At 36.0% G+C, this 11,499-nt stretch overlaps 1 protein-coding gene across 2 annotated transcripts in view; it reads left to right on the top strand.

Moving 5' to 3' along the window:
- LOC106883169 (receptor-type tyrosine-protein phosphatase T) overlaps window positions 1-11,499 on the top strand; it is a 201,176-nt gene that overhangs the window by 99,519 nt on the left and 90,158 nt on the right. For both annotated transcript variants that reach the window (XM_052970235.1, XM_052970236.1), the window contains exon 4: window positions 4,632-4,772. In XM_052970235.1, the coding sequence (XP_052826195.1) occupies window positions 4,632-4,772 (141 nt within the window). The remainder of the gene's footprint in view (window positions 1-4,631; window positions 4,773-11,499) is intronic.

Here is an 11,499-nt window from a genome sequence, read left to right on the forward strand (position 1 = left end):
CGCTCATCTCTTTTAAACCGAATTCAGTGGCTAGCCTTTTCCAGTGTAGTTTGGATATTGGTCATGGTGGTATTTACTTTATGATGAGTTAGGCCTAATGATAAAAACAGTCACATCACACTGTGTCCAACAAATCCTCTACATCTGACTTTGATTGGAAAATGCTCTGCTTTCCAGCCTGTGTCTTGACATTCCTGGAGGAGGTTTACATAATGGTCAATCTTACGAGCATGAGTGGCGTCTATGATATCTTTGTGAGGAACTGCTAACCCGACTAGATTCACCACTTCCTTTCTTTCACACCATAGTAAAATGTCCGGCTTTTTTCATAACTGGGATGAGAAAGAGTCCCCGGCACCCCGGTAAACCTGCAGTCACCTCCCAATAGCCATTCCACTTTTCATCACTCACAGGAAGTTTCTTCTTCTTGAAATGGATCTGCTGTCCTGAGTGCATGAAGGTAATGAAATCTCTAGTTTATACTTTCAACGGTTTGTTTCCATTGTTGATGAGATCAGTTTGGTTCTTTATAGCATTGAAGATAACCTTAAGGACTAGGTTGTGTCTCTATGTATATCTATTCAAAGCTAGTGAACAGTTGGAAAGAATATGTTTCAGTGTTCTGACCTTTCCGCATTTGCATATATCATTCTCTGAGACATTCCATCTTACTAGATTTGCAGGTGATTGCAAGACATCATAGGATGAATGAATCAGAAAACTTAGCTGAGATGTGGTCCACCTCCATATCTCATTCCAACTTATTTTTCTCTCAACAATATGTTCCTCCTATCTTGTCATCTGTCCTTGTTCAGTGCATTGGATCAAATGAAGCTCTCTTCTCTTTGCTTCCCTTGTTTTGACGCTGTTGCTAACAACAGATCTGCGTTTGCTCAACATCATACTTGCAAACAGTCTAAACCGATCTGCAACAAAACCAAATCTTTTCCGATGAATTTGCATTGCACCCACCATATCTCCGTGTGTAAGTGAAGACAGAATGTTATCCGTCTCTACTTCTGCTTTCCACTTCCTGGCTGTATTTACATCTGGTGGATTATGCCTGTTTCCATGTCCTTTGACTCTCTCAGCATCATCACTGTTCGTACCTTCCCTAGTTTATAAATTTTGATTATCAACACCAGTGATAACTGCAATGAGGCTCTTTTACAATAGAGAGCTGAACTGTTCAATATCCGAGGTAGGCCTAGCCACTTTCTAATGAACATATTACATTTTCGTTCAGTGATTTGAACATGTGACAATGCTACCTCATATATTAAAAGTGGCTACAAAAGTCGCGTGTACAAGCCAAACTGTAAGCACCAAATTTTATATTTACCTGGTAGCTTTGAGTTATCAATTGCTGATAATCCAACCTTGGCTGGTTTCATAATTTACATCCCACGACTCCTATCGGACAATATTCCAGCATATACTTGCCCCAAGCTCATGACTGTTTTTCCTTGACTGTTGGAATGGTTTCTTCAGCTATTTGAAATTTAACTTCTTTTTGCACACCCTTAATAAATGTCAGACTACGCAACTTTTTTGCTCTAAATCACATCCTTGACCACTTCACAATCTCATCTAGTCTCAAAAGGGCACTCTGCATGACTTGCTTGTCTGTTGATAGAAGTGTCACATCATCCATGAAAGCCTTCTTAGGCGATTGTACATGGGCGATTTGTTCTGAAAAATCCATGGCTTTCAAAATCATCTCCATGACTAAGATAAACCATGTGACAGACATTGTGCCACCAGCAATGATGTCAATCTCCAATCAGTACCAATCTGTTGTAAAATTTCCAGCTGTAAACCTCATCTCGAAACTGTCATGATATATCCTCATTAGTCTGATTACTTTATCTGGAATGTGGAAGTGGTCCATGGCTCTCATCAGTAATTGATGTGGCACTGAGCCATATGCATTAGCTAGGTCAAGCTATACCACGCACAGATTTGTCTTGTTCTGTTTGGCATCCTGGATCGCTTTCCAAATTGAAAAACAGTGTTCAACACATCAAGAGATCCCAGCCTTTTGAAGAGATTCATCATCATATCCATTACTCTGTAAATATTTTACTGTTCTCCTTGAGAGAATTCCCATAAAGATCTTGCTTTCCACATTCAATAAGGATACTGGCCTAAACTGTTTTATAGTCTCTGCATTGGCCTCCTTCGGCAGGTATATGCCTTCTGCCTTACACCAATCCTCTACTAGAGTCTCTTCATACCACAGCTGTCTGAGTAGGACAAAGAGCTTCTTTCACAGATGATTGCAATATTTGTATACTTTATACGAGACACCATCACCTCATAGGGCACTCTTTGCTCTAGCTTTTCTCAGGAAATCATTCACCTCTTTCTCCCTGATGTCCCCAATTTGAAATTCGGGATCAGGTTCTATGAGATGCTTTCGCCCATTTAGAGGTGGCAGTGGCTGGTTACAGTCTGGATTGCTGTAGGTTTCTTTGATATGAGCATCTAATTCTTCTTTTGTGCATGATAAAGTGCCACTCTTCGGTTCAGTGAACAGCTTCTTAGTAAAAAACATCTGTTCTACCATGGGAAAATATTACCTTGTGCTGAAACAGTTGAAGCTTTGCAATAGGAAGAGCATCCAACCATAGAAGATATGATAGATTGTAACCTCAACGAGAAAAAACCCATTGTTGTATTTTGCTCATCTTGTATCTGTTTGCTAGTGCTTTAGCATGGCCTTAACTACGATCTCTAAAACTATAACAGCAAAAAATTGATAAGGAAATTGAAGGAACTTCTTTTTATCATTTTACACATTCCTGTTGGAGTAGGAGTGAAATAGATAAGCAGATGTGGTATTGGAATTCAGAAGATGTTTTCTTGTTTAAGTAACAGGTTTTATTCAACAATTTATTCTAATTGGTGTAGACATGGTTGTGTAATTAAGTTTATTTCTCATATACATGGTTCTGGGTTCACTATCACTGCAGGGCACCTTTGACAAGTGTCTTCTACTATAGCCCTGAGTTGACCGAAGCTTGTTGTATATGTATGTGTTGCTGTGTGTTTGTGTCACCTTGTTTTGACTCCATGGGATAGTTATAAATGAATGTTGCCATCATACAAATGGAGTCTCTGGTTTTCAGTTTTCTGTAAAAAAAATCTGTTCTGCCATGGGGAAATATTACCTTGTGTTGAAATAGGTGAAGCTTTGCAATAGGAAGGGCATCCAACCATAGAAAATCTGCCTCAGTATATTCTGTCTGACCTCTGCAAGCATGGAAAAGTAGACATTAAAACAATGATGATGATGATAATGTCTCTACTTGTAATAAACAGGTGTGATGTCACCTGTGAAGACTAGGATGACGATTTAAAAAAAAAATACTAGTTGGCAGAAGAGTAGTTTGTGCTTACTATGACAATGGAAAGTTAGTGAATTTATCTAATTGATCCATATAATTTCATTTAAACTCATTTTTGTTAAAGATATAAATGTCATATAGCTCATGGTTCTGGGTTTGATTATGCTGTGCAAACACTATGGACAGAGGACTTCTATCATAGTCTTACATCTACTGATACTTAGCGAGTAGGATTGGGTAGACAGAGACTGTGTAGAAGTCTGTTTGTGCATGCATGTTTGTGTTTACAGTGGTGTTTATCTTGTGGCTCTTTAGGCTTTGTAACTTAGTGACTTGGCAAAAAGAGATGAATGACCTAAGTATCAACTGAAATAAGAGCTGATATCATTTGTGTACAACGCTTGATAGCATTAATTACTGAATTCAGTAATTTAAAAAAAAATAATTTATCCTATTCAATTTTGAAAAAAGAATAGGATAAATTTATATTTACCAAAATTTGAGGGATAATCACAGTATGTAACATATGAGCCAATGAGGGAGTTTCTATTTAGTCACTTGGACCTGTTAGAAATATCAGTCAAATCTTGTTGAAATTATGTCCCACCAATTTAAAAAGAAGAAAAAAAGAGAAAGAACACATTGGAAAAGATAGCCTTTAATATACAAAAAAGAATTACTGATCATGGCTAGAGTGCTCTTAATCAGGTCTACTCAAATAGCATTGATCATGGTTAAACATCAGGAATGAAACATAAGAGAGAGAGAGAGGGGGGTGGAAGTGACAACCGCCATAATGTACATATGCTGACTGGACAATTTAGAACTGATTTATGGTGCATAGTTTTCTTTGATGCATTTGATAGTGTCCTTTGGTAAAAAAAGTTTGAATTTCAATTTTATAAAAAAATTCTTTTGATGAGTTAATTAGAAGAGGCTAGGCAATGACCATATCCCACTCTGCCACATATTTTAAGCATCTCAGTTTCTGTCTGCAAAGCTCCACTCACAAAACTTTGATTGGTCCAGGATTATAATAGAAGACACATACCCAAAGTACCTTGCAGTGGGACTGAGCCTGAAACAACATGATTGGGGAAACAAGCTTTTGAAGCAGATGCATATGTAGGTATTTGTGTGTGTGTGTGTGTGTGTGTGTGTGTGTGTGTGTGTGTGTGTGTGTGTGTGTGTGTGTGTGTGTGTGTGTGTGTGTGTGTGTGTGTGTGTTTATGTTATGTTAAAGAAATATATGTTAATAAATGATATTCTTGTTTATTTCAGAACGAAATTGTACAGAGGGGAAATTTGGCTGGAGATGTTTGTCGCTTTGTAACTGCCGCCATAAAAGGTCATGTGATCCCCTGACAGGTGCTTGTCCAGATGGTTGTAAAAATAACTTCTATGGCAAAAATTGTCTTTTAAGTAAGTAGATATATTCAACTGTTTACTGATGTAGTTTTGTGGTTGGATGTGTAAATGCAAGTTACTCTGATTAATTTCAACTAAGCACATTTTATATTAACTGTAATATGTTTTGTGAAGGTTTATTATATCTCTTTTATGGTGCTATTTACAGCTTGATTGACTGTACTTATTTTTTGTACTTATTTACTTATATTTAGTTATTCTCTAACTAGAGACCTAACATAAATATCTACAACAAAATGGCTGCCACCAAGGCACCCAAGGGCCTTATGATGGTATGAAACTAGAAAACACATTAAGTCTCTCAGAAATATTTGTGTGTATTAGTTTCAACAAAAGAAATTCTCGATTATCATAAAAATAAAAGTTTAAATGAATGTTTTTTTTATATATAAGGATAGTAGTTGAAAGTAAAAGTAAGTTAAAGTGAATTAGTTTTAGCCAGAGTACTTTATGGTCATTGATTGTTGTATGGATTTGTCCTTACTATGAAAGGATGTACAAATATAATAAGGGGTTAAGTTTAGGTGGTTCTTAAACAACTTGTTTTTATGTGGCTGGGATAAACAAACGCTTACTTGCTCACTCACTCATGCACGCATACACTGAGTTGTGCACACAAAGAGTGGCACTTACAGAGCCAGAACTGCAACACAAAGATATGATTACCCACGTATAGAAACCACATAGGGTACCACCTTTTACTATTGCTACAGCCCTCTTTCTGTAGTTGGTTTTTGGTGAATGAGGGTATTTGGGACTGCAATCTTCAGTTGCACGTTGTTGTCATGACATTGGTTTATCTGGGATCTCAGTAGAATATCCAAAGCTTTCTTGAATACATTTATATTCATTCTATGTAGATTTCAAATTCTGGTCCTAAATTATTTGGGGAATGTCAGGCAGAATTCAGTTTGGTGGATTTTATAGCTCTCAATACTGAAACTTGATCCTAGCCTTTCCAGGATCTGGTCACAACTTTGGGCTGGAACCAATAAAAGATACATACATATATATATATATATGAGGAGGTACCTAAAAGTAACCAGAAATGTTCTCCGTGGGACAAGCCCATTGTAGATTGGGCTCCCACTGCTAGAGACCACTTGATACAATCCTCAGGCATCAGTCTATTGACCAGAGCTGTCGAGTGAGGTCGTACTACTACATGGTGTGTTTTGTTTTGCGGCGCTTCTCCTGTTTGTTGATTTTTGCAATGGCTGAAACAAAGAAACAGTGTACTTCCATGAAATTCTCTTTTCTGCTGGGGAAAACAGCAGCTGAAATAGTTGTCATGCTTCAAACAGCTTATAAGAATGCTACCATGAACAAAATACAAGTTTACAAGTGATTTTCACACTTTAGGAATGGTCACTTGTTGCTTGAAGACCAACTTCATTCAAGGCGACTGTTGACCTCCCGAACAAATGAAAACATCACAAAAATTTATGAACTGATTTTGGAGGACAGTCACGGAACAACTGATGAACTTGTTGATATGACTGGTGTGTGCTGAAGATCCTATGAATGAATTCTGAGCAAGGAATTGTGAATGAAAAGAGTTGCAGCAAAATTTGTGCCTCACTTGCTCACGGAAGATCAAAAGCAGTCTTGACTGCATGTCATGAACTGAAAGAACAGTTTCGACAGTCATCACTGGTGATGAAAGCTGGTGCTATGGAATTTGCAGGATAACAACGATGACGATGATGATGATGAAAAAGCTGAAGAAAAAAATGATGGAGGCTTTAAAGAGCATTACTTCACAAGAGTTCCAGCACTGGACTGAAGCAGTGCTTCAAATGGAGGATACTTTGAAGACAATAAAAGTGTAAATCTGTAAAACTAATTGAATAAAATAATACGGCAAATTTATGGTTTCTTTTTGGTACCCCACGGTATATGTATAGATACACACATGCACACACATTCAATGTGAAGTAAAAATTAATAAAAATCCCTGGGAAGAGTAACACAAAAACTACAAAGTGTGACAAATAACACTTGAAAAGAGTATTTACAATGTGAATGGGACATTTCGGATGTTAGTCCTTGAGAAGGAAAAAAAAAAAAGAGTAACATAAGGAAAGATAAAGAGTCTGTTTGTGTAAATAGTAAAAAATATTTATTTTAAACTAAAAGATTTAAAAAAATTAAATAATTAATTGGAGGAAGGGGAAGGGTTAAAAACCAAAAGGAGAAAGCGGTTCTCTGAAGCAAGGATAAAGAAGGAAAGTGTGAGTTGGGTGTGTACATGCATATTTCTGAGAGTTCATGTTTCTGGTGGTGGTGGTGGACATAAAGGCATGGTGTAGGTATGTGTGTTGTGAGAGTGTCTGCATCTGTAGATGTAGGTGTATAAATTTGGTGGCATTGGTTATTGGGGGGGGGGGATGAGAGTGGTGATAGTGTATTCAGATGTGTGTGTAATTAAGCAGATAAGGTGAAAGCATATGTGTGAGACTGTGTGTGGCCAAAGGTTGAAGAAGAAGTGGTGTAGGATGGTGTAGAGAGATGAATATGTGTGCAATGTGACCAGCGTTCTTTGTATGTGTGTGTGTGTGTACCTACACTAAAAGCATGCTATAGTGGAAAAGCCTTTTTTGGAGGCATGCAACAGTGAAGCAAAGCCCAAAGGGGTTCGATTTTTAAGTCAGAGGTAAAAAAATTGAAATAGTAAAAGTCTAAGATGATGAGTAAAGAGTTAGTCTTAAGAACAAAAATAGATTATATATATAAGGGTTGAAGAATGTATGTCCTCTTTATCTTACATAGTTTTTATCCAGAGTTTCTGCTCTTCTAGATGTAACAGAGAATAATGGTTTAGTTATAACTACTATCAGAGCATACAAAAGCATTCCTTATTCAGTATCTACTCTATCTTGTATTTGTTCCAGATTTCCTAGACAGCCTGTCTTCACTTGAATTTGCAGAGCTAGGATCCTCTTTGTATGTTGATGGGTTTGTTTGGTTGACTTGTTGAGAACCCACATCTTTACATTATGTAAAGAGCAGGGAGCTACAGTAGCTGCTGTAAAGAGAATAAGAATTTTTTCTGTTGTATAAGTAAAATCAGGCAAATGGCAGTTCTGCTAGCAATTGTATATAGACATAAAGTATTAGGAAAACAGTAATTAAATAGCTTATATTTTAAATTAAATTCTGTTTGCTTTAAGACAGATTTATTAAACTTATTCTTGTGAAGAAGATAGAATAAGTATGCTGAGAATTACTTATGGTTCAGGTAACTGTTTTCTCAATCTGCTAAACAATATGAACTCATGCCTATAGATTTGGTTTGCAGTTTTTTTTTTTTATTTAAAAAAAACAAAAAAAAACTAAATAGCACCATGTCTATTAGTTTGAAAAATTGACAGCAGCACTACATCAGCAAATTTGTTAATGTGGCAATGGTGAAATAATCCATGTACATAACTTTTAGAAAAGGGATGCTGCTAAAACTTAGCTTTTGTATCAAAATTGATTTTAATAGCTGTCTCATGTCATGGATTTGTGATGGGGCATTCTTTGATATTACTGCAATAAAAGTCAAGATAAAAGAAAATACCCTAAATAATGGACCCTTCTAATGATCATAAGTGATTATAAAAGGAAGTGCATATTTTACTTACTAAAGCCCTTCACTATGTCAAGCATTGGCTCTTAGTAACTTTCACCTCACCGACCTCGACTCTGCTATCCACTTTTATAAAGACTAATGTACTGTAACCTTGTAGGCATTCAAGTTGTCCTGTAGAAAACTAACACACAGTGATCCACAGTAAGACAGGAACTAACAGTTTTGTTAGCCAGAAGCCATTTCCGGTTTTCTCTACAGCTTTCACATCTTTCATTTCTCTGCACAGAGTAAACTAACTTCACAAGTTGCATGAACATTGATACATAAATAGATGTGCATCTATTACACTCACAATTGTACATCCATTCATTATCTAGCTTAATGTAGCTTACGCAACTGACAGTAACAAGTCATTGCAGCTTAAACAATTTACTGTCACAATTCATTGTAGTTTGCAGTTAGAAACCATTGCAGTTTACAGTTTACATATCCTTTGACTTTCACTGCATTAACAGAATCCCGACTTGAAATAGAACTCTTAATTCAGTTAGTTTCATATGAAGTATGTATATAAATGAATGAATAATCAAAACAGTAACCCATTTCTACCAGTTCCTGTAGAAAGTATGTTTATTCTCTCTCATTTTCACAACAGCAAAATTATTTGCTTTAACTACATGCAACATTCAAAATGGATTAGTATTATTTTAAACTGGTTATTTATTGCTTTCTAATAAAAATTTAACTTCCCAGCCTTCTCTACTAACACATGAATTGCTGTTTCATTTTATTTTGAATTGCTATTATATATTAGCAAGAACTGCTGTGTGAATTATTTCGCCACTTAGATTGAGCAGGTCTAAACTATGAACTTAAGGAAGTGGAAGATAAAGAAAGTATATATGTATAATTCAGTAATCTAAAACAAGGATATCAATATATGTAACAAAAAAAATGTCTAAACAACTTTTTAGATCAATTTAAAAATGATGGGGGAAATCTTTAAAATTCCAATTTCAATATATTTTAATAAAAATTCTACTTTTATTCTCCATTTTGAAGTTTTTTGCTCAAATCCCACAAGTTTTCTATTTCTATAGCTCATGTTCACTGCAATCACCTCCTTCTCTTTGTTTCCCAATGTTCATCATTAAAATTCTTTGTTACCCTCCTCCTGCTCTTGTTTTATTCTCATTGGCAATATTGTTCATGTTATAGCCAGAAGAACAAATTTTTTCTCTTCTCTATTTTTGTAACTTTCAATGCTTTAAAGTTATTTCACTAATGCTTTTGTTTCCCTGTCATATTTCAATCACTTTCAATCTAAGTTATTTTACTACTTATTTATTTTAATGTTTCCTATAGTTATTACAATGTTATTTCAATTTATTCATTACCATCTTCTGCATTGATGTTAAGAAAAATAATGGTTGCAGGTGGTTGTATATATTTAAAAGTACTTCTAATATTTTTTCTATCTTCTTGAAAATGTTACCCCCCCCCCAAAAAAAAAACCCCCTCGCATGGTGTAGATTTGTGATGGGAGTGACTACAATTATATAATTCATTGGAAGAGCTTATGTTGTTATAAGCAACCATACACATACAGGCTCTGTGGTTGTGGTTGACAAGCTGAAATAAAAGTTTATGAAATGGAATTGTTTTAGTGAGAAGTGAAACAGTTACATGTGTTGTATGTGTAATAATTAGTATTAAATATGAATTAGCAATTTAAACCCCTATAACAGTTTTATCACAACAAAACGTTGGATTATCATGTGTATGGTAAACCAGTGTGAATCAAAGCAATGATCTGCATGTTCATTCTTAACATTTTTGACAGAATTGAATATGATATGCTAATCACTGTTGTATTTTGTCTTCAGAGAACATATTGTCCTTCCAGATATGTGTTGACAACACACTTAATTCACTGGCTTAAGGGACATTGAAACACCTGTATTTCAACATGAATGTGTCGCCTCAGTCAATGCTCCTCCAAGATCTCTGAATCTAAACAAAACTGGTTGTTTTTGTTTGTAGAATTCAGTGAATAAATTATTTGCTGATGTGTGCTGCTGTTTGTCAAGTTGATATTAAATTATTATGAGCATGTAAAACAGTGAATATGAAACAATGATTTGAATTAAAATTTAAATATTGAGATTCAAATAATATTTAAAAACCTGGTAACAGCTAAATGAAGTTAGTTCCTGGTATACTGATAAATGAGATATTTATGCTTGGAATGCCTTTCATCATGAATATAATCAGGTTTGATCTGGGTTTAAACAACAACCAAAATCACTTTGAGCCAACAAAGAAGGCCTTTTTGTAGCCACATAACCTCCCAGAAATATCTGTCAAATTTTCTTCACATCACACCCCACTATCTTAAATTAGAAAAGAACACATGATAGTGTAGTCCTATATATATGTATATTAATATTATAGTGGGGTAGGCTAGTTTATGAGGTTATCCTGAGTTTCTCACTCATAAGGGTTTAGCATACAGTGTATCTTCAGACCCCAAACGCTGCTGGCCTGAGACCTCTTTGAAATATGGAGGTGGGGAAAAAAACCATGTTGTAGGTGCTGCTGTTGTTGGTACTGTTGTTGCTGCTGTTGCAGCAACAGGCACAATAACAGCAGCAACAGGTGCAGCAGCAACAGCAGCACCAAGAACAGCAATAGGCACAACAACATTATATGTCTACAGAAGTACAAGGGGTGCACTAGGAACTCTCTAAAGCAGTATATTTCCAATCATCTGTCCTCTTCCAGAGTCCCAGAGAGGAGATATATGACACCGCTGGCCAACCATATCTGGCAATTACAAGACGTAGAGATTCCATACTCGATCACATGGAAAATACTTGAGAATCCAGGCCCCTACATCAACAAAATGAAATAGTGCAAGTTATGCATTGCTGAATGCATGAGGATCCTTAAATACTCATTTGTGCCGGGGTGGGGGGCATCCTGAATTCCAGGACGGAGATTTTCGGACCATGCTTGCATTTTAGAAAATTTTCTGCTGACATTTTGGAATCCGCATGGCAGTACCACAACCGGAAACCAATAGCCAAGGCCAAAGGGAGACAATCATTTACCATCATAGTACTCTGGTGACCACAAGATGGT

The sequence above is a fragment of the Octopus bimaculoides genome, chromosome 8 (genome assembly GCF_001194135.2).
Source record: "Octopus bimaculoides isolate UCB-OBI-ISO-001 chromosome 8, ASM119413v2, whole genome shotgun sequence".
In the NCBI taxonomy this organism is placed as follows: Eukaryota; Metazoa; Mollusca; class Cephalopoda; order Octopoda; family Octopodidae; genus Octopus; species Octopus bimaculoides.